Source organism: Pseudophryne corroboree, chromosome 1, assembly GCF_028390025.1.
Source record: "Pseudophryne corroboree isolate aPseCor3 chromosome 1, aPseCor3.hap2, whole genome shotgun sequence".
NCBI classification, from domain to species: Eukaryota; Metazoa; Chordata; class Amphibia; order Anura; family Myobatrachidae; genus Pseudophryne; species Pseudophryne corroboree.
Window position 1 is genome coordinate 158,261,926 of NC_086444.1, and position 19,752 is coordinate 158,281,677.

General features: G+C 47.1%; 1 protein-coding gene across 5 annotated transcripts in view; it reads left to right on the top strand.

Moving 5' to 3' along the window:
* Window positions 1-19,752, top strand: part of POC5 (POC5 centriolar protein) — a 303,404-nt gene that overhangs the window by 49,183 nt on the left and 234,469 nt on the right. For all 5 annotated transcript variants that reach the window (XM_063963760.1, XM_063963750.1, XM_063963756.1 and 2 more), the window contains exon 3: window positions 16,370-16,514. In XM_063963760.1, the coding sequence (XP_063819830.1) occupies window positions 16,370-16,514 (145 nt within the window). The remainder of the gene's footprint in view (window positions 1-16,369; window positions 16,515-19,752) is intronic.

Below are 19,752 nucleotides of genomic sequence, written 5' to 3' on the forward strand. Positions count from 1 at the left end.
CTGCTCATTTGACTACAGACAATAAATATGTAGGATACTGTATCCTGTTCTCTACATTACATGGATATAAATATAATAAGCAAAATGGCCAAATTAGTGCTTAGCAAATGTCCTGTGGTGGTGCCCGGTTGGTGTGGCCAGGCCCCATTTAGCAGCACACTGCCATGCAGCTTCTACAGAGTATTCCAGTATTCATATTGAGGTGTGGCAATGTCTCCTTATGTTTTGCCACTTACCCCTGGTGCCAGGTTCAAAAACTCTGTTGACCACTCTAAGTGCATGGGGTTTGTCAGGTAGATCATTACATTTGTTAGAAGCATCCTTTGGTGTATTATGACTAGTATAATATGTGATTGTGGTAACAGAGCTGTACTATGGTGTATTTTATACATTTTATTCCCTTGCTTTTGCTGCTATGAGAATGTAATACATTTTGATTTAATCTACTTTTGTGTGGTGAGCACCTTCAATGTAATTGTGTTTATTGAGTAGCATAAAGATTAATATCCTTACAAAGAACTAAGGATCAAATGTGGTTGAGATCACCAAAAGGTAAAAAAGGGTCAGACTAAGGGTGGGATGTAATGGAGTCCGAGATCGCCGGAGGTGCGGGATGCCGGACGATCTTGAACATTTTTTTTAAAGGGGCAATCACTTACAAGTTATGGTTTTGCCTTGTAAGTAATTTCCCCTTTGAAAAAAAAATTTACGAGATCGACCGGCATCCCGCACCTTCTGGGATTTTTTACTCCATTGCATCCCGCAGTAAATGGGCTAAGTAGTTCTTATCTGCTGTCAAAATATGTTTCTATCTACTACTTCTCATTGTCTAGAGACAGGACAGCGTAAAGGAGTGTTTTCCTGAATTTTTGTTGATTTCCTAAAATAACGTGTAAAGCTTGCAAGTCCCTAACTGCCTTTCCCATATTTATTTACTAAAAATAAATAGCTTTTCCTTGTCATAGTTAGTTGTTATGACTTATTTTCTGTTAGTGGATGATTACTATCGTATATTTTACTTCATTGTGCATATTCTATAAATCTCACTGACCAGTTTCATTTTAAACTGTCAGACTTGAATATTCCCATATGTCTCTATATTCTGCCTAATCAGCAATCATTGTCTGTAATTGTCCTTTTCCTTTCTCTTGTTTCTTTTGAGTTAACTCTTTTTTTTTTTTCCAATGCCATTTACGCCAATTTATCAATTTCCTTTTCTTCATTTCTGTTCCTTTTCGAATTGTTCTCTGTCACTTCTTTATATTTACTGTTCATTCTTGTTCCTGTTCCCTCACCGTTACTCTTGTTTTCTTTGATATCCTCTTCTTGGTTTTCTCTGTTTGCCCTCTCAGACTGCATTGAGTCTTTGGGGGTGATTCATAGGTGGGCATAAGTGCCCGATGTTTTATCACCGCGCATGCGTCCTGATGTTTTTCCACCAGGAGACACTGATTGAAATTGCATGGAGATTAGCTGCTGCAACTGCATCCACCTCTGAATCCCCATAGACCTCTTAAGGGTGTGGTATAGCGGTCCTATTGTTATTTCTCTAACGTCCTAAGTGGATGCTGGGGACTCCGTCAGGACCATGGGGTTTAGCGGCTCCGCAGGAGACAGGGCACAATAATAAAAGCTTTAGGATCAGGTGGTGTGCACTGGCTCCTCCCCCTATGACCCTCCTCCAAGCCTCAGTTAGATCTTTGTGCCCGGCCGAGAAGGGTGCAATCTAGGTGGCTCTCCTGAGCTGCTTAGAATAAAAGTTTAAGTTAGGTTTTTTATTTTCAGTGAGTCCTGCTGGCAACAGGCTCACTGCTACGAGGGACTTAGGGGAGAGAAGTAAACTCACCTGCGTGCAGGATGGATTTGCTTCTTAGGCTACTGGACACCATTAGCTCCAGAGGGAGTCGGAACACAGGTCTCACCCTGGGGTTCGTCCCGGAGCCGTGCCGCCGACCCCCCTTGCAGATGCTGAAGTTGAAGAGGTCCAGAGGTCCAGAAACAGGCGGCAGAAGACTTTCAGTCTTCATAAGGTAGCGCACAGCACTGCAGCTGTGCGCCATTGTTGTCAGCACACTTCATACCAGCGGTCACTGAGGGTGCAGGGTGCAGGGCGCTGGGGGGGGCGCCCTGGGCAGCAATGTATTATACCTTTTTTATGGCTAAAATACATCACATATAGCCCTTGAGGCTATATGGATGTATTTAACCCCTGCCAGATCTCACAAACTCCGGGAGAAGAGCCCGCCGTTTTAGGGGGCGGGGCCTATTCTCCTCAGCACACAGCGCCATTTTCCTGCTCAGCTCTGCTGTGAGGAAGGCTCCCAGGCTCTCCCCTGCACTGCACTACAGAAACAGGGTTAAAACAGAGAGGGGGGGCACTTATTTGGCGATATGATTACATATGTGAAAATGCTATAAGGGAAAACACTTGTATAAGGGGTTGTCCCTGTATAATTATAGCGTTTTTGGTGTGTGCTGGCAAACTCTCCCTCTGTCTCCCCAAAGGGCTAGTGGGGTCCTGTCCTCTATCAGAGCATTCCCTGTGTGTGTGCTGTGTGTAGGTACGTGTGTGTCGACATGTAGGAGGACGATGTTGGTGAGGAGGCGGAGCAAATTGCCTGTATTGGTGATGTCACTCTCTAGGGAGTCGACACCGGAATGGATGGCTTATTTAGGAATTACGTGATAATGTCAACACGATGCAAGGTCGGTTGACGACATGAGACGGCCGGCAAACAAATTAGTACCTGTCCAGGCGTCTCAGACACCGTCAGGGGCTTGTAAAAACGCCCATTTACCTCAGTTGGTCGACACAGACACGGACACTGACTTCAGTGTCGACGGTGAAGAAACAAACGTATTTTCCTTTAGGGCCACACGTTACATGTTAAGGGCAATGAAGGAGGTGTTACATATTTCTGATACTACAAGTACCACAAATAAGGGTATTATGTAGGGTGGGAATAATCTACTTGTAGTTTTTCCTGAATCAGATAAATTAAAGTGTGTGATGATACGTGGGTTTCCTCCGATAGAAAATTATTGGAGGTATACCCTTTCCCGCCAGAAGTGAGGGCGAGTTGGGAAACACACCTTAGGGTGGATAAGGCGCTCACACGCTTATAAAAACAAGTGGCGTTACCGTCTCCAGATACGGCCGCCCTCAAAGAGCCAGCTGATAGGAAGCTGAAAAATATCCTAAAAAGTATATACACACATACTGGTGTTATACTACGACCAGCAATCGCCTCAGCCTGGATGTTCAGCGCTGGGGGGGCTTGGTCGGATTTCCTGACTGAAAATATTGATACCCTTGACAGGAACAATATTTTATTGACTATAGAGCATTTTAAGGATGCATTTCTATATATGCGAGATGCGCAGAGGGATATTTGCATTCTGGCATCAAGAGTAGATGTGATGTCCATATCTGCCAGACGATGTTTATAGACACGACAGTGGTCAGGTGATGCAGATTCCAGACGGCACATGGAAGTATTGCCGTATAAAGGGGCGGTCCATCGGACCTGGTGGCCATGGCAACAGCTGGAAAATCCACTTTTGTTACCCCAATTTACATCTCAGCAGAAAAGGACACAGTCTTTTCAGTCTCAGTCCTTTCGTACCCATAAAGGCAGGCGGGCAAAAGGCCAGTCATATCTGCCCAGGGTTAGAGGAAAGGGAAGAAGACTGCAGCAGGCAGCCCATTCCCAGGAACAGAAGTCCTCCACAGCTTCTGCCAAGTCCGCAGCATGACGCTGGGGCCATACAAGCGGACTCGGGTGCGGTGGGGGGTCATCTCAAGAGTTTCAGCACGCAGTGGGCTCACTCGCAAGTGGACTCCTGGATCCTACACGTAGTATCCCAGGTGTACATTGGAAATTCGAGACGTCTTCCCCTCACAAGTTCCTGAAGTCTGCTTTACCAACGTCTCCCTCCGACAGGGAGGCAGTATTGGAAAAAAATTCACAGGCTGTATTCCCAGCAGGTGATAATCAAAGTACCCCTCCTACAACAAGGGAAGGGGTATTATTCCACACTATATTGTGGTACTGAAGCCAAACGGCTCGGTGAGATCTAAAAGATTTGAACAATTACATACAAGGGTTCAAATCAAGATGGAGTCACTCAGAGCAGTGATAGCGAACCAGGACGATATGGTGTCACTGGATATCAGGGACGCTTACCTACATGTCAAAATTTTGCCCTTCTCACCAAGGGTATCTCAGGTTCGTGGTACAGAACTGTCACTATCAGTTCAGACGCTGCCGTTTGGATTGTCCACGGCACCCCGGGTCTTTACCATGGTAATGGCCGAAATGATGATTCTTCCTAAAAGAAATTTGGACGCTTTCCTGATAAAGGCAAGGTCCAGAGAACAGTTGGCGGTCGGAGTAGCACTATCTCAAGTAGTTCTACGACAGCACGAGTGGATTCTAAATATTCCAAAATCGCAGCTTTTTCCGACCACACGTCTAATGTTCCTAGAAATGATTCTGGACACAGTCCAGAAAAGGATGTTTTCTCCCGGAGAAGAAGACCAGGGAGTTATCCGAGCTAGTCAGGAACCTCCTAAAACCAGGAAAAGTATCAGTGCATCATTGCACAAGGGTCCTGTGAAAAATGGTGGTTTCTTACAAAGCGATCCCATTCGGTAGATTTCACGCAAGAACCTTTCAGTGGAATCTGCTGGGAAAATGGTCCGGATCGCATCTTCAGATGCATCAGCGGACAACCCTGTCTCCAAGGACAAGGGTGTTTTCTTCTGCGGTGGCTGCAGAGTGCTCATCTATGAAAGGGCCGCAGATTCGACATTCAGGACTGGGTCCTGGTGACCACGGATGCCAGCCTGAGTGGCTGGGGAGCAGTCACACAAGGAAAAAATTTCCAGGGAGTGTGATCAAGTCTGGAGACTTCTCTCCACATAAATATACTGGAGCTAAGGGCAATTTACAAGGCTCTAAGCTTAGCAAGACCTCTGCTTCAAGGTCAGCCGGTATTGATCCAGTGGGACAACATCACGGCAGTCGCCCACGTAAACAGACAGGGCGGCACATGAAGCAGGAGGGAAATGGCAGAAACTGCAAGGATTCTTCGCTGGGCGAAAAATCATGTGATAACACTCTCAGCAGTGTTAATTCCGGGAGTGGAAAACTGGGAAGCAAACTTCCTCAGCAGGCATAACCTCCACCCGGGAGAGTGGGGACTTCAGCGGGAAGTCTTCCACATGATTGTAAACCGTTGGGAAAAACCAAAGGTGGACATGATGGCGTCCCGCCTGAACAAAAAACTAGACAAATATTGCGCCAGGTCAAGGGACCCTCAGGCAATAGCGGTGGACGCTCTGGTAACACTGTGGGTGTACCAGTCAGGGTATGTGTTCCCTCCTATGCATCTCATACCAAAAGTACTGAGAATCATAAGAACGATACTTGTGGTTCCGGATGGGTCAAGAAGGACTTGGTACCCGGAACTTCAAGAGATGCTCACGGAAGAACCGTGGCCTCTACCTTTAAGAAAGGACCTGCTCCAGCAGGGGCCTTGTCTGTTCCAAGACTTACCGTGGCTGCGTTTGACGGCATGGCAGTTGAACGCCGGATCCTGAAAGGGCATTCCAGATGAAGTCATCCCTACCCTGGTCGAAGCCAGGAAGGATGTAACCGCAAAACATTTTCACCGCATTTGGCGAAAATATGTTGCGTGGTGTGAGGCCAAGAAGGTCCCTACAGAGGAATTCCAACTGGGTTGTTTCCTACATTTCCTGAAAACAGGACTGTCTATGGGCCTAAAATTAGGGTCCATTAAGGTTCAAATTTCGACCCTGTCAAATTTCTTCCAGAAAGAACTGGCTTCAGTGCCTGAAGTTCAGACGTTTGTAAAAGGGGTACTGCATATACAGCCTCCTTTTGTGCCCCCAGTGGCACCTTGGGATCTCAATGTTGTTTTGAGTTTCCTAAAGTCACATTGGTGATCCACTCACCACTGTGGAATTAAAATATTTCACATGGAAGGTGAAGATTCTATTAGCCCTGGCTTCAGCCAGGCGTGTGTCAGAATGGGCGGCTTTATCATATAAAAGCCCTTACTTAATTTTTCATTCTGACAGGGCAGAATTGAGGACTCGTCCTCAATTTCTCCTTAAGGTGTTTTCTGTTTTTCACATGAACCAACCTATTGTGGTACCTGCGGCTACTAGGGACTTGGAGGACTCCAAGTTACTTGACGTTGTCAGGGCCCTGAAAATATATGTTTCCAGGACGACTGGAGTCAGAAAATCTGACTCGCTGTTTAGCCTGTATACACCCAACAAGATGGGTGTTCCTGCTTCTAAGCAGACGATTGCTCGCTGGATTTGTAGTACAATTCAGCTTGCACATTCTGTGGCAGGCTTGCCACAGCCAAAATCAGTAAAAGCCCATTCCACAATGAAGTGGGCTCATCTTGGGCGGCTGCCCGAGGGGTCTCGGCTTTACAACTTTGCCGAGCTGCTACTTGGTCAGGGGCACACCCTGACTGAGGAGGACCTGGAGTTCTCTCATTCGGTGCTGCAGAGTCATCCGCACTCTCCCGCCCGTTTGGGAGCTTTGGTATAATCCCCATGGTCCTGACGGAGTCCCCAGCATCCACTTAGGACGTTAGAGAAAATAAGAATTTACTTACCGATAATTCTATTTCTCGTAGTCCGTAGTGGATGCTGGGCGCCCATCCCAAGTGCGGATTGTCTGCAATACTTGTACATAGTTATTGTTACAAAAATCGGGTTATTCTTGTTGTGAGCCATCTTTTCAGAGGCTCCTTCGTTGTTATCATACTGTTAACTGGGTTCAGATCACAGGTTGTACGGTGTGATTGGTGTGGCTGGTATGAGTCTTACCCGGGATTCAATATCCTTCCTTATTATGCACGCTCGTCGGGGCACAGTATCCTAACTGAGGCTTGGAGGAGGGTCATAGGGGGAGGAGCCAGTGCACACCACCTGATCCTAAAGCTTTTATTATTGTGCCCTGTCTCCTGCGGAGCCGCTAAACCTCATGGTCCTGACGGAGTCCCCAGCATCCACTACGGACTACGAGAAATAGAATTATCGGTAAGTAAATTCTTATTTTTACCAACATTCATTAGTCCGACAGTGCTTGTCAGACACTGGAGGTTTCCCGTCAAATAATAGACATTAATCATACTTCGACATAGATAAGTTAGACAATGTAATTAATCAGACATATAAAAGATCGACAGTGTATACACAGACAAAAAAAAGTCCGACATTTATCCATCAGATACGTATTATATAGACACTGTTGAAGACCGACATTGAATACATAAACACCTGAAATCCCTACAGGGCATTTATGAGACAACAAGTAGACCGACACAAACATAACACCGACAACGAATACATAGACATTTAAGAGATAGACAGCGCATACATAGACAGTTAATAGACCAACAGCGAATCCATAGACAAATAAAGAGACAGAAATGTCCTCATTCAGACATCAATTAGACCAACACACTAAAAGTCCGACAGGACATATATCAGACATTAATAAGACCGACACACAAAAGACAGACAAAGCATATATAGACAGTTAAAAGTCCAACAGGACATATGTCAGATATTAATAAGACCGACACACATTCATTGCCAAAATATAATATTACACATAACAGACAGTTATTAGACAGGTATTCTTACTCAGAAACAGGGCCATATCTTCAGTCCTGAGACTTCTAGTTCTCCTACACCACCCCTGTATACTCAGTCACGGCGTCGCGTCCATACCTGGACGCAACGCTCTCAATTAGCTATTGCAGGTGGACGGGACTCATAGTGTCTCGTCCTGGACGGCCCGCTATCGCCTGCAATAGCTATGGAGGGGTGCCGGGGGGCAAGTTTCACCCTGCCCTGGAGTACACAACTAAAGCCATGCGCCCAGGGGGACGTGAGAGGCGTGACTGAGGGGAAGGAGTGCGCTGCAGGGACTGGGGGGGAGGTGTGGGGGGAGGGCGTTGCGCGTATGACTTTAGCGTGTATGAGTTGGGCTTGCTAGTTAGAACGCTGACATGTCTGGCTGGGACCTGTAGTTCCACGGATGAAAGTAGAGCTGGGGGTAACGCTATTAGCGTAGGCGCGTCTTAGTCTAGATGGCATACTATTGCTGTGGTGACGATGGAGGCGCCCAGAAATAGCGGGGGGACGGGAGAGGGGTGATTGAGGGAAAGGGGTGCGTTGCAGGGACTGGGGGGAGGTGGGGGGGTGAGCATGACTGTAGCCTGTATGAGTTGGGTTTGCTAGTAGGACCACTGACAGGTCTGGCTGGGACCTGTAGTTCCACGGATGAGAGTATCGCAGGGGGTTGCTGGGGTGACGATGAGCTATGGTGGTAGCTCATGCCAGCGGTAGAGGGCCATACAGGACTGGACGCTGGGACCCCCGTCCACCCGCAATAGCTATTTGGAGCTAAGGGTGCAGGTGTGTACGCGGCGACATGTCTGTGTGTAGGAGGGTAGTGTTGGGGAAATGAAAATCTCAGAAGTCTATGAAATCGATATATGGGCCCCTGTCCTAATAATCTGACGGTCTTTGCGTGTCGGTATTATTTGATTCTGTTATATGTATGTATTGTCTGTCATTTAGCTGTCTATGTATGGGCTGCCGGTCTTTTACGTGTCGGTCTTATTGGGGTCTGAGTTATGTATTGTCGGTCATTTAGCTGTCTATGTATACGCTGTCGGACTTTTACGTGTCGGTCTTATTGGAGTCTGTTATATGTATTGTCGGTCATTTAGCTATCTTAATTGATGTCTGGTAAATGACATTTCAGTCTCTTACTGTCTATGTATGCGCTGTCGGTCTTTTGTGTGTCGGTCTAATGCATGTCTGACGTGTTCTGTCGGTCTTTTATGTGTCTGTGTATATACTGTCGGTCTGTTGTGGTTCAGTATCATTGTTGTCTGATGGATGACGTGTCGGTCTGTTTTGTTGTCGATGTTTGCGCTGTCGGTTTTGGGGTTGTCGATGTGACTGTTGTCTGACTTATGAACTGTTGGTCTTTGTTCTGTCAGGCTGTTGGCCTTGTTGGTGTTTCCATTGTCTATATATTAACTTTGTCTGAGTTTTATCTGTCGGTGTTTCACCACTGTCTTACTGGTGTCTGTCTGTTTTCTGTTGTCAGTCTTTTTGCTGTCTGCATTCTTCCGGTTGGCGTGTCATCCGGAACCCACCTCTTAGACCCTATCTATTCCCTGATGAAAATTTACAGAACATACAGATGTCCTTTTATAAAATGGCTCAAATCTTACTAAATAGTCCCTCTTTGCGTGACTCGACTGTGCTGATTGGTTCGCAAACAAATTTGCATTGTATCTATACCTCCAGACATTCACAATGATCATCCAATAGTTTTAGTGTCACCATCTACATTCATGTTCACATCCTACATCGTTGAACCCCCGTATTGTTCCTTATTTTGTCCGGTGTGTTTATTTCAGTGCACACTGTTTGGAAGCACATACGCCCTCGTTCACTTTTGCTATATCTAAAAGAAGTATTAATGATTCTGTAGGTCAGGGATGGCCAACCAGCAGAGACATGGAGCCAAAAATAGCTATAGATTATCACATAGAGCCATTATCCTCAGACCTCTCCCCGTGTCCCTCAGCCCTCCTTACATATGTCCATCAGCCCTCTGTCACATCAGACAGTCCCACCTTCCCCACTTCGCTTTACTGCTGGAGCTCTTAAGCTAGGTACACACTGTCAGATTTTTTTTTGGGGTCGGTCCGATAGTTTTGCATTTTTTCAGGAAATTGTAGGCACCAATACACTATAGCTATACACTAAAGCTATACACTTGAAGATTTTTTTTTTTCCAGTTACCAATTTTCTGCCACATCACACTGCATTTGCATATGTCCACCCACAAGGAGGATGACATAGTGACAGGAAAATATAGGAAATATGGTCAGATTATTGAGAATGTGCACACACTGCTAAATATTGGGAGATTGTGGCCGAGATTTTTGGTTTAGGACGACAGAATGGAAAATCGAATGCTCGTGTGTGTGTGGGCAAGATTCTCCAGAATTATTGGCGAAACGATTGTTCATACACACTATACGATACCCTGGACTGATGCCTCCTCCCACTCATTTATTATCTTTTTGTTATTACTGAGGTCTGCTTTGGTTTTACATTTTGTCTGTTCGGTGAGATTGGCACCATAGTAGTGATTTTGGAGAAGCACTGCATTATGGGTTCTTTTTAGGCTGTTTCCTGGTAATGCAGTTCACCATGCAGTGCATATTTCTCTAACGTCCTAAGTGGAGGCTGGGGACTCCGTAAGGACCATGGGGAATAGCGGCTCCGCAGGAGACTGGGCACATCTAAAGAAAGCTTTAGGACTATCTGGTGTGCACTGGCTCCTCCCCCTATGACCCTCCTCCAAGCCTCAGTTAGATCTTTGTGCCCGAACGAGAAGGGTGCACACTAGGGGCTCTCCTGAGCTTCTTAGTGAAAGTTTTAGTTTAGGTTTTTTATTTTCAGTGAGACCTGCTGGCAACAGGCTCACTGCATCGAGGGACTAAGGGGAGAAGAAGCGAACTCACCTGCGTGCAGAGTGGATTGGGCTTCTTAGGCTACTGGACATTAGCTCCAGAGGGACGATCACAGGCCCAGCCTGGATGGGTCCCAGAGCCGCGCCGCCGGCCCCCTTACAGAGCCAGAAGGCAGAAGAGGTCCGGAAAATCGGCGGCAGAAGACGTCCTGTCTTCAACAAGGTAGCGCACAGCACTGCAGCTGTGCGCCATTGCTCTCAGCACACTTCACACTTCGGTCACTGAGGGTGCAGGGCGCTGGGGGGGGGCGCCCTGAGACGCAATAAAAAACACCTTGGATGGCAAAAAATGCATCACATATAGCTCCTGGGCTATATGGATGCATTTAACCCCTGCCAGAATACATAGAAAAACGGGAGATAGGCTCCGCCCCCTTATCGGCGGCCTTATCTCCTCAACACACTGGCGCCATTTTCCCTCACAGCTCCGTTGGAGGGAAGCTCCCTGTCTCTCCCCTGCAGTCACTACACTACAGAAAGGGTTAAAAAAGAGAGGGGGGGCACTAATTACGCGCAGTATTAAAGATACAGCAGCTATAAGGGGAAAAACACTTATATAAGGTTATCCCTGTATATATATAGCGCTCTGGTTTGTGCTGGCAAACTCTCCCTCTGTCTCCCCAAAGGGCTAGTGGGGTCCTGTCCTCTATCAGAGCATTCCCTGTGTGTGTGCTATATGTCGGTACGTTTGTGTCGACATGTATGAGGAGAAAAATGATGTGGAGACGGAGCAGATTGCCTGTAATAGTGATGTCACCCCCTAGGGGGTCGACACCTGAGTGGATGAACTGTTGGAAGGAATTACGTGACAGTGTCAGCTCTGTATAAAAGACAGTGGTTGACATGAGACAGCCGGCTACTCAGCTTGTGCCTGTCCAGACGTCTCATAGGCCGTCAGGGGCTCTAAAGCGCCCGTTACCTCAGATGGCAGATATAGACGCCGACACGGATACTGACTCCAGTGTCGACGGTGAAGAGACAAATGTGACTTCCAGTAGGGCCACACGTTACATGATTGAGGCAATGAAAAATGTTTTACACATTTCTGATAATACGAGTACCACCAAAAAGGGGTATTATGTTCGGTGAGGAAAAACTACCTGTAGTTTCCTGAATCTGAGAAATTAAATGAGGTGTGTGATGATGCGTGGTTTTCCCCCGATAACAACTGATAATTTCTAAAATGTTATTGGCATTATATCCTTTCCCGCCAGAGATTAGGGTGCGTTGGGAAACACCCCCTAGGGTGGATAAAGCGCTCACACGCTTGTAAGGGCTCTACCCTCTCCTGAGATGGCCGCCCTTAAGGATCCTGCTGATAGAAAGCAGGAGGGTATCCTAAAATGTATTTACACACATACTGGTGTTATACTGCGACCAGCAATCGCCTCAGCCTGGATGTGCAGTGCTGGGTTGGCGTGGTCGGATTCCCTGACTAAAAATATTGATACCCTAGATAGGGACAGTATATTTTTGCCTATAGAGCATTTAAAAGATGCATTTCTATATATGCGTGATGCACAGCGGAATATTTGCCGACTGGCATCAAGTCTAAGTGCGTTGTCCATTTCTACCAGTAGAAGGTTATGGACACGTCAGTGGTCAGGTGATGCGTATTCCAAACGGCATTTGGAAGTATTGCCTTATTAAAGGGAGGAGTTATTTGGGGTCGGTCTTTCAGACCTGGTGGCCACGGCAACAGCTGGGAAATCCACGTTTGTACCCCAGGTCGCCTCTCAACATGAGAAGACGCCGTATTATCAGGCGCAGTCTTTTTCGTGGACAAGCGGGCAAAAGGTTCCTCATTTCTGCCCCGTGACAGAGGGAGAGGAAAAAGGCTGCAGAAATCAGCCAGTTCCCAGGAACAGAAACCCTCTCCCGCCTCTGCCAAGCCCTCAGTATGACGCTGGGGCTTTACAAGCAGAATCCGGCACGGTGGGGGGCCCGTCTCAATGAATTTCAGCGCGCAGTGGGCTCACTCGCAAGTAGACCCCTGGATCCTTCAGGTGATATCTCAGGGGTACAAATTAGAATTCGAGACTTCTCCCCCTCGCCGTTTCCTAAAGTCGGCTTTACCGATGTCTCCTTCTGACAGGGAGACAGTTTTGGAAGCCATTCACAAGCTGTATTCCCAGCAGGTGATAATCAAGGTACCCCTCCTGCAACAGGGAACGGGGTATTATTCCACACTGTTGTGGTACCGAAGCCGGACGGCTCGGTGAGACCGATTCTAAATCTAAAATCTTTGAACACTTACATACAGAGGTTCAAATTCAACATTGAGTCACTCAGAGCAGTGATTGCGAACCTGGAAGAAGGGGACTACATGATGTCTCGGGACATCAAGGATGCTTACCTTCATGTCAAAATTTACCCTTCTCATCAAGGGTACCTCAGGTTTATGGTACAGAACTGTCACTATCCGTTCAGACGCTGCCGTATGGATGGTCCACGGCACCCCGGGTCTTTACCAAGGTAATGGCCGAAATGATGATATTCCTTCGAAGGAAGGGAATTTTAGTTATCCCTTACTTGGACGATTCCCTGATAAGGGTAAGATCCAGGGAACAGTTGGAGGTCGGTGCAGCACTATCTCAGGTAGTGTTGCGGTAGCACGATTGGATTCTCAATATTCCAAAATCGCAGCTGGTTCCGACGACTTGTCTTCTGTTCCTAGGGATGATCCTGGACACAGTCCAGAAAAAGGTGTTTCTCCCGGAGGAGAAAGCCAGGGAGTTATCCGAGCTAGTCAGGAACCTCCTAAAACCGAGCCAAGTCTCAGTGCATCAATGCACAAGGGTTCTGGGTAAAATGGTGGCTTCCTACGAAGCAATCCCATTCGGCAGATTCCACGCAAGAATTTTCCAGTGGGACCTGCTGGACAAATGGTCCGGGTCGCATCTTCAGATGCATCAGCGGATAACCCTGTCACCAAGGACAAGGGTGTCCCTCCTGTGGTGGTTGCAGAGTGCTCATCTTCTAGAGGGCCGCAGATTCGGCATTCAGGACTGGGTCCTGGTGACCACGGATGCCAGCCTGCGAGGCTGGGGAGCAGTCACACAGGGAAGGAATATCCAGGGCTTATGGTCAAGCCTGGAGACATCACTTCACATAAATATCCTGAAGCTAAGGGCCATTTACAATGCTCTAAGCTTAGCAAGACCTCTGCTTCAAGGTCAGCCGGTGTTAATCCAGTCGGACAACATCACGGCAGTCACCCACGTAAACAGACAGGGTGGCACAAGAAGCAGGAGGGCAATGGCAGAAGCTGCAAGGATTCTTCGCTGGGCGGAAAATCATGTGATAGCACTGTCCGCAGTATTCATTCCGGGTGTGGACAACTGGGAAGCAGACTTCCTCAGCACGACCTCCACCCGGGAGAGTGGGGACTTCACCCAGAAGTCTTCCACATGATTATAAACCGTTGGGAAAAACTCGACAGGTAATGCGCCAGGTCAAGGGACCCTCAGGCAATAGCTGTAGACGCTCTGGTAACACCGTGGGTGTACCAGTCAGTGTATGTGTTCCCTCCTCTGCCTCTCATACCCAAGGTACTGAGATTGATAAGATGGAGAGGAGTAAGCACTATATTCGTGGCTCCGGATTGGCCAAGAAGGACTTGGTAACCGGAACTTCAAGAGATGCTCACGGAGGATCTGTGGCCTCTACCTCTAAGAAGGGACCTGCTCCAGCAAGGACCCTGTCTGTTCCAAGACTTACCGCGGCTGCGTTTGACGGCATGGCGGTTGAACGCCGGATCCTGAAGGAAAAAAGGCATTCCGGATGAAGTCATCCCTATCCTGATCAAAGCCAGGAAGGATGTAACCGCAAAACATTATCACCGCAATTGGCGAAAATATGTTGCGTGGTGCGAGGCCAGTAAGGCCCGACGGAGGAAATTCAACTGGGTCGATTCCTACATTTCCTGCAAACAGGAGTGTCTATGGGCCTGAAATTGGGGTCCATTAAGGTTCAAATTTCGGCCCTGTCAATTTTCTTCCAAAAAGAACTAGCTTCAGTCCCTGAAGTTCAGACGTTTGTAAAAGGGGTACTGCATATACAGCCTCCTTTTGTGCCTCCAGTGGCACTTTGGGATCTCAATGTAGTTTTTGGGTTCCAAAAGTCACATTGGTTTGAACCACTTAAATCTGTGGAGTTAAAATATCTCACATGGAAAGTGGTCATGCTGTTGGCCCTGGCCTGGGCCAGGCGCGTGTCAGAATTGGCGGCTTTATCCTGTAAAAGCCCTGATCTGATTTTCCATTCGGACAGGGCGGAATTGAGGACTCGTCCTCCGTTTCTCCCTAAGGTGGTTTTCAGCGTTTCACCTGAACCAACCTATTGTGGTGCCTGCGGCTACTAGGGACTTGGAGGACTCCAAGTTGCTAGACGTTGTCAGGGCCCTGAAAATATGTTTCCAGGACGGCTGGAGTCAGGAAAACTGACTCGCTGTTTATTCTGTATGCACCCAACAAGCTGGGTGCTCCTGCTTCTAAGCAGACTATTGCTCGTTGGATTTGTAGTACAATTCAGCTTGCACATTCTGTGGCAGGCCTGCCACAGCCAAAAATCTGTAAATGCCCACTCCACAAGGAAGGTGGGCTCATCTTGGGCGGCTGCCCGAGGGGTCTCGGCTTTACAACTTTGCCGAGCAGCTACTTGGTCAGGAGCAAATACGTTTGTAAAATTCTACAAAATTGATACCCTGGCTGAGGAGGACCTGGAGTTCTCTCATTTGGTGCTGCAGAGTCATCCGCACTCTCCCGCCCGTTTGGGAGCTTTGGTATAATCCCCATGGTCCTTACGGAGTCCCCAGCATCCACTTAGGACGTTAGAGAAAATAAGAATTTACTTACCGATAATTCTATTTCTCGTAGTCCGTAGTGGATGCTGGGCGCCCATCCGAAGTGCGGATTGTCTGCAATACTGGTACATAGTTATTGTTACCAAAAAATCGGGTTATTGCTGTAGTGAGCCATCTTTTCTAGAGGCTCCTCTGTTATCATGCTGTTAACTGGGTTCAGATCACAAGTTGTACGGTGTGATTGGTGTGGCTGGTATGAGTCTTACCCGGGATTCAAGATCCTTCCTTATTGTGTACGCTCGTCCGGGCACAGTATCCTAACTGAGGCTTGGAGGAGGGTCATAGGGGGAGGAGCCAGTGCACACCAGATAGTCCTAAAGCTTTCTTTAGATGTGCCCAGTCTCCTGCGGAGCCGCTATTCCCCATGGTCCTTACGGAGTCCCCAGCATCCACTACGGACTACGAGAAATAGAATTATCGGTAAGTAAATTCTTATTTTCCATTTTATGTTTGGCACCGATTGGTTGTTGCTAGGTGCCTAGATGCCTGCGGTCCTGATTTGTCTTAATATAGTAATAGACTGTACATAAACTGCGTCTGTTTGTATGTAGCCAAAAAACATAAAATAGGCCTTGTTTGCATCTTTTAAACATTGCTCAAATCATTCAGGGGAACTTATTGAAAAAATATATGTAAATTTCTGTGAGGCAGGCTGCTGATTTACCTATCATGTGTATGTCTTCTATCCTTAGCCACATCTGTCATCTGTGCGGCTTGTGAGATTGTGCATGAGCTTTCTTGTATAATCTATACTTTCAATGTGGACATGTTCTTGAAAAGGAGGGAGAAGCCGCGTTATAGCAGCACCCCCTGCAATGGAAATGACATCCATCTCCTGCTTTCATTACACGGTTAAGCAGCTCCTGTTATTTCGTCTCTTTTGTGACAGGATGAATATGACGAGCTTCTCCGTTATGCTGTAGTGACTCCAAAGTTTGGGCCTCATCTTCTCAGGGAGTATCAACTGACTGCTGAACAAACCACAAGTGACAGGTTTTCAAGTCCCAAGGAAGCGGTGCAAGAGCAGATTCCAGGTAATAACTAGCATCAAATCCCAGAGTGCATAGCTACATAAATACAATGCTTCTACAGGGTTGATTGAGCACTGTGGAAAATATACATGTTCATGTTTAGTTCTTTTTTTCTAATATATAGATATGTATGTGTGTGTGTATATATATATATATTATACACACACACACAGTACTGTGCAAAAGTTTTAGACAGGTGTGGAAAAATACTGCATAGTAAGAATGCTTTCAAATATAGAAGTGTTAATAGTTTTGGGTTTTTTTTTGTGAAAATTGTGTTTTTTTGAATTCAGCATATCAAGAGAGAGTGGACAAATACCAACAGTATAAAGAGTAAAAAGTACAGTAAACAATCATCCTTAATACAATCATTAATAAAGATAATGGTATCACAGGTTGACAATAAACTTTGACAACATATAAATATGTCACCTAAAAAATAAATGAAGCCGTGTAAGAGTCCAGGTGAGTGCCAAAGGCAAACCTATCTTGAGTTTTGTGACTGAGACAAAACAAACTGAGATCCAAAATAACAGGGAAAAAAGGGAAAGACAAAGAGGAGAAAAAGATAAGAAAGAAAAGGAGATAAAGAAGTAGTATAGGAGACCTGATCCGATACAAAAAAGAAAAAGATTAAAAAAGTCGAATAAATATAGGTAGGTCTAGGGGGTCTGAGGAGAGCTAGACATGAGGATCTTCCTAAAGTTAGAGGAGTCTTTTTAAAATTCATCCATCTAAACCAAGTGTCTCTAATACCACGTTCACACTGCCTTTAAAAATCCGGGTTATTGCACTTGAACGCGCAGTAATCCGGATTTATTTGCAGTGTGAACGGGGGTCCTGGCAAGTTCCCGGGTCGTCTGACCCGGTATTTCAACCCGGGAATAAAGAAGGGTTATTCCCGGGTCAATACCGGGTCAGGCGCAAGTGTGAACGGTGTTCCCGGATCGATGCGATCCGGGACCCATTCACACTATAGGAGCGGGCGGCGCTTGTAGATCATCTGATCTCCAAGCGCCGCTCCCGCATGTGACCCGATGACGTCATCGACACGGCAATATGCCGTGTCGGGCCGCCACTCTGAACGGGGTCTCAAGCGGGTTGCACCTGGGAAGGACTCGTGCACGAGTCCCGGGTACAACCCGCTAATTGTCAGTGTGAACATGGTATAAAAAAATGCATAACCATTATCAACAGAAGACATTATATCCATTTCCATATACATATACAGGTCAATTCTATTAAACCAATCTACAACCGTTGGAGGAGAGGAAGATCGTCATCAAACAGGGATTACAGATTTTGCAGCATAATTTAGGTGGCAAAATGATTTTTTTTTTATAGTTCAGAATGGATCCAGGCGAGAAATGAAAAGCCAAAACAGGGGATCTATGGGAACTTCTTCCCCCTAGAATTTTAGCAGAGAGGGAAAAAACCTCTGTCCAATAGGGTTGGAGAACGAGGCAAAGCCACCAGATATGAAGCGGGTTTCCAGGACCATTGGAGCATCGCCAGCACATATTGGGGACACCCAGACCCATTTTAGAGAGGGTGTCTGGGCATCTATACCACTTGAGATCAGTATATTTTGAGTCTCAATGACTAGCGTGCTAGGAGAACAAACATGAGCTAGTCTAAATATTTTTTCTCTTACATCCTAGAGGATGCTGGGGTCCATATTAGTACCATGGGGTATAGACGGGTCCACTAGGAGCCATGGGCACTTTAAGACTTTAATAGTGTGGGCTGGCTCCTCCCTCTATACCCCTCCTACCAGACTCAGTTTAGAATATGTGCCCGGAGGAGCCGGTCACAGCTAGGGGAGCTCCTAGAGCTTCTTTGGTTTTATTTTTTAAGAATAATAGGCACAGAGAGGCTGCTGGCAACAGCAGCCCTGCTTCGTGGGACTTAGGTGGGGAGTAGTGTCCAACCCTCAGAGGTTAATGGCCACTATCTCCGCTGACAGGACACTGAGCTCCTGAGGGTGTTGATTGTTAGTCCCCGAGGCGATCGCTCACTCCCGCGGCATGCCACCACCCCTTAACAGAGCCAGAAGATCGCGGTGGTGAGTGTGTCAACGGTGACCCGACAAGCGGGAAGCTGGTGTGTATGGCAGCAACAGGGTGGGAGTGCAGTACTGACACTGCGCTCCGGAGGCTCAGCGTTACACAGGTGCGGCGCTGTGAGGGGCGCCCTGGGCCAGCGCTATACCCTACAAAACTGGTCACTCAGGCTGTCAGGGACATATGTACTACTGCTAGCACCATTTAGCTCAGGCCAGTATAAACATCCAAAGTGCGGGAAGACGCGCCATGTTTGGGGGGCGGGGGGCGGGACTTCTCCTCAGAGCGGACCCAGCAGCTCACCAGCGCCATTTTCTCCCTGCAGATCCACACTCTAAGATGCTGACAGGGAGCGCTGACCCTCCACGACTCCAGCTATCCTCTGCGGTACCAAGGGGGTTGTAGAAGAGGGGGGGAGACTGTATAATACTGTGTAGTTCTATTAAGGGTACACAGTCAATGCCAGGTAGTTATTTTATAACCGTCTACTGGGGCGCTGTGTGTGCTGGCTCCAAGCTCTGTGTCTCTCTGAAGGTACTTGGGGGAAACTGTGTCTGACATTTTCCTGTGTGTGTGTATGCAAATTTCTCACATAAACATGTCCAGGGACACTGTGTCTTGTGCGGCAGAATATGTATCTTCTCCGGAGGAATCCATTCCATGTGCACAGGAATGTAATATTTTGTCTCAGCCTTCCGAAGCCGAGCCCCAGTGGGTAGCTTCAATTAAGGGAATGATATCCCAGATTTCTACTAGGATTGCGCATTATGAGACTGAATCACAGATTTTAAAACAATCTGTGGAGGTTTTGTCTGGTTTTGTCCCCGCTAACTCAAAATCCCCTGGTGTATCCAAGAAATGTGCGCTTGCTCAGATTATGCAGGTCGACACGGACACTGACTCTGACACGGCAGAGGGTGATGCGGATATGCGCGGGGGGGGGGGGGGGGGTGAGGCTTCCCTAGCAAGAGGGATACAACTCATGATTGACGCTATTAGGGATGTGTTACACATTACTGACAAACCACCTGAATAGGTAGAGGAGTCCTACTTTACAGACAATAAGAAGGCCTCCCTAACCTTCCCTGCATCTGAGGAATTAAACGCATTATTTGAAAAATCCTGGGAAAATCCAGAGAAAAAATTCCAGATTCCAAAGAGGGTTCTTGTGGCTTTTC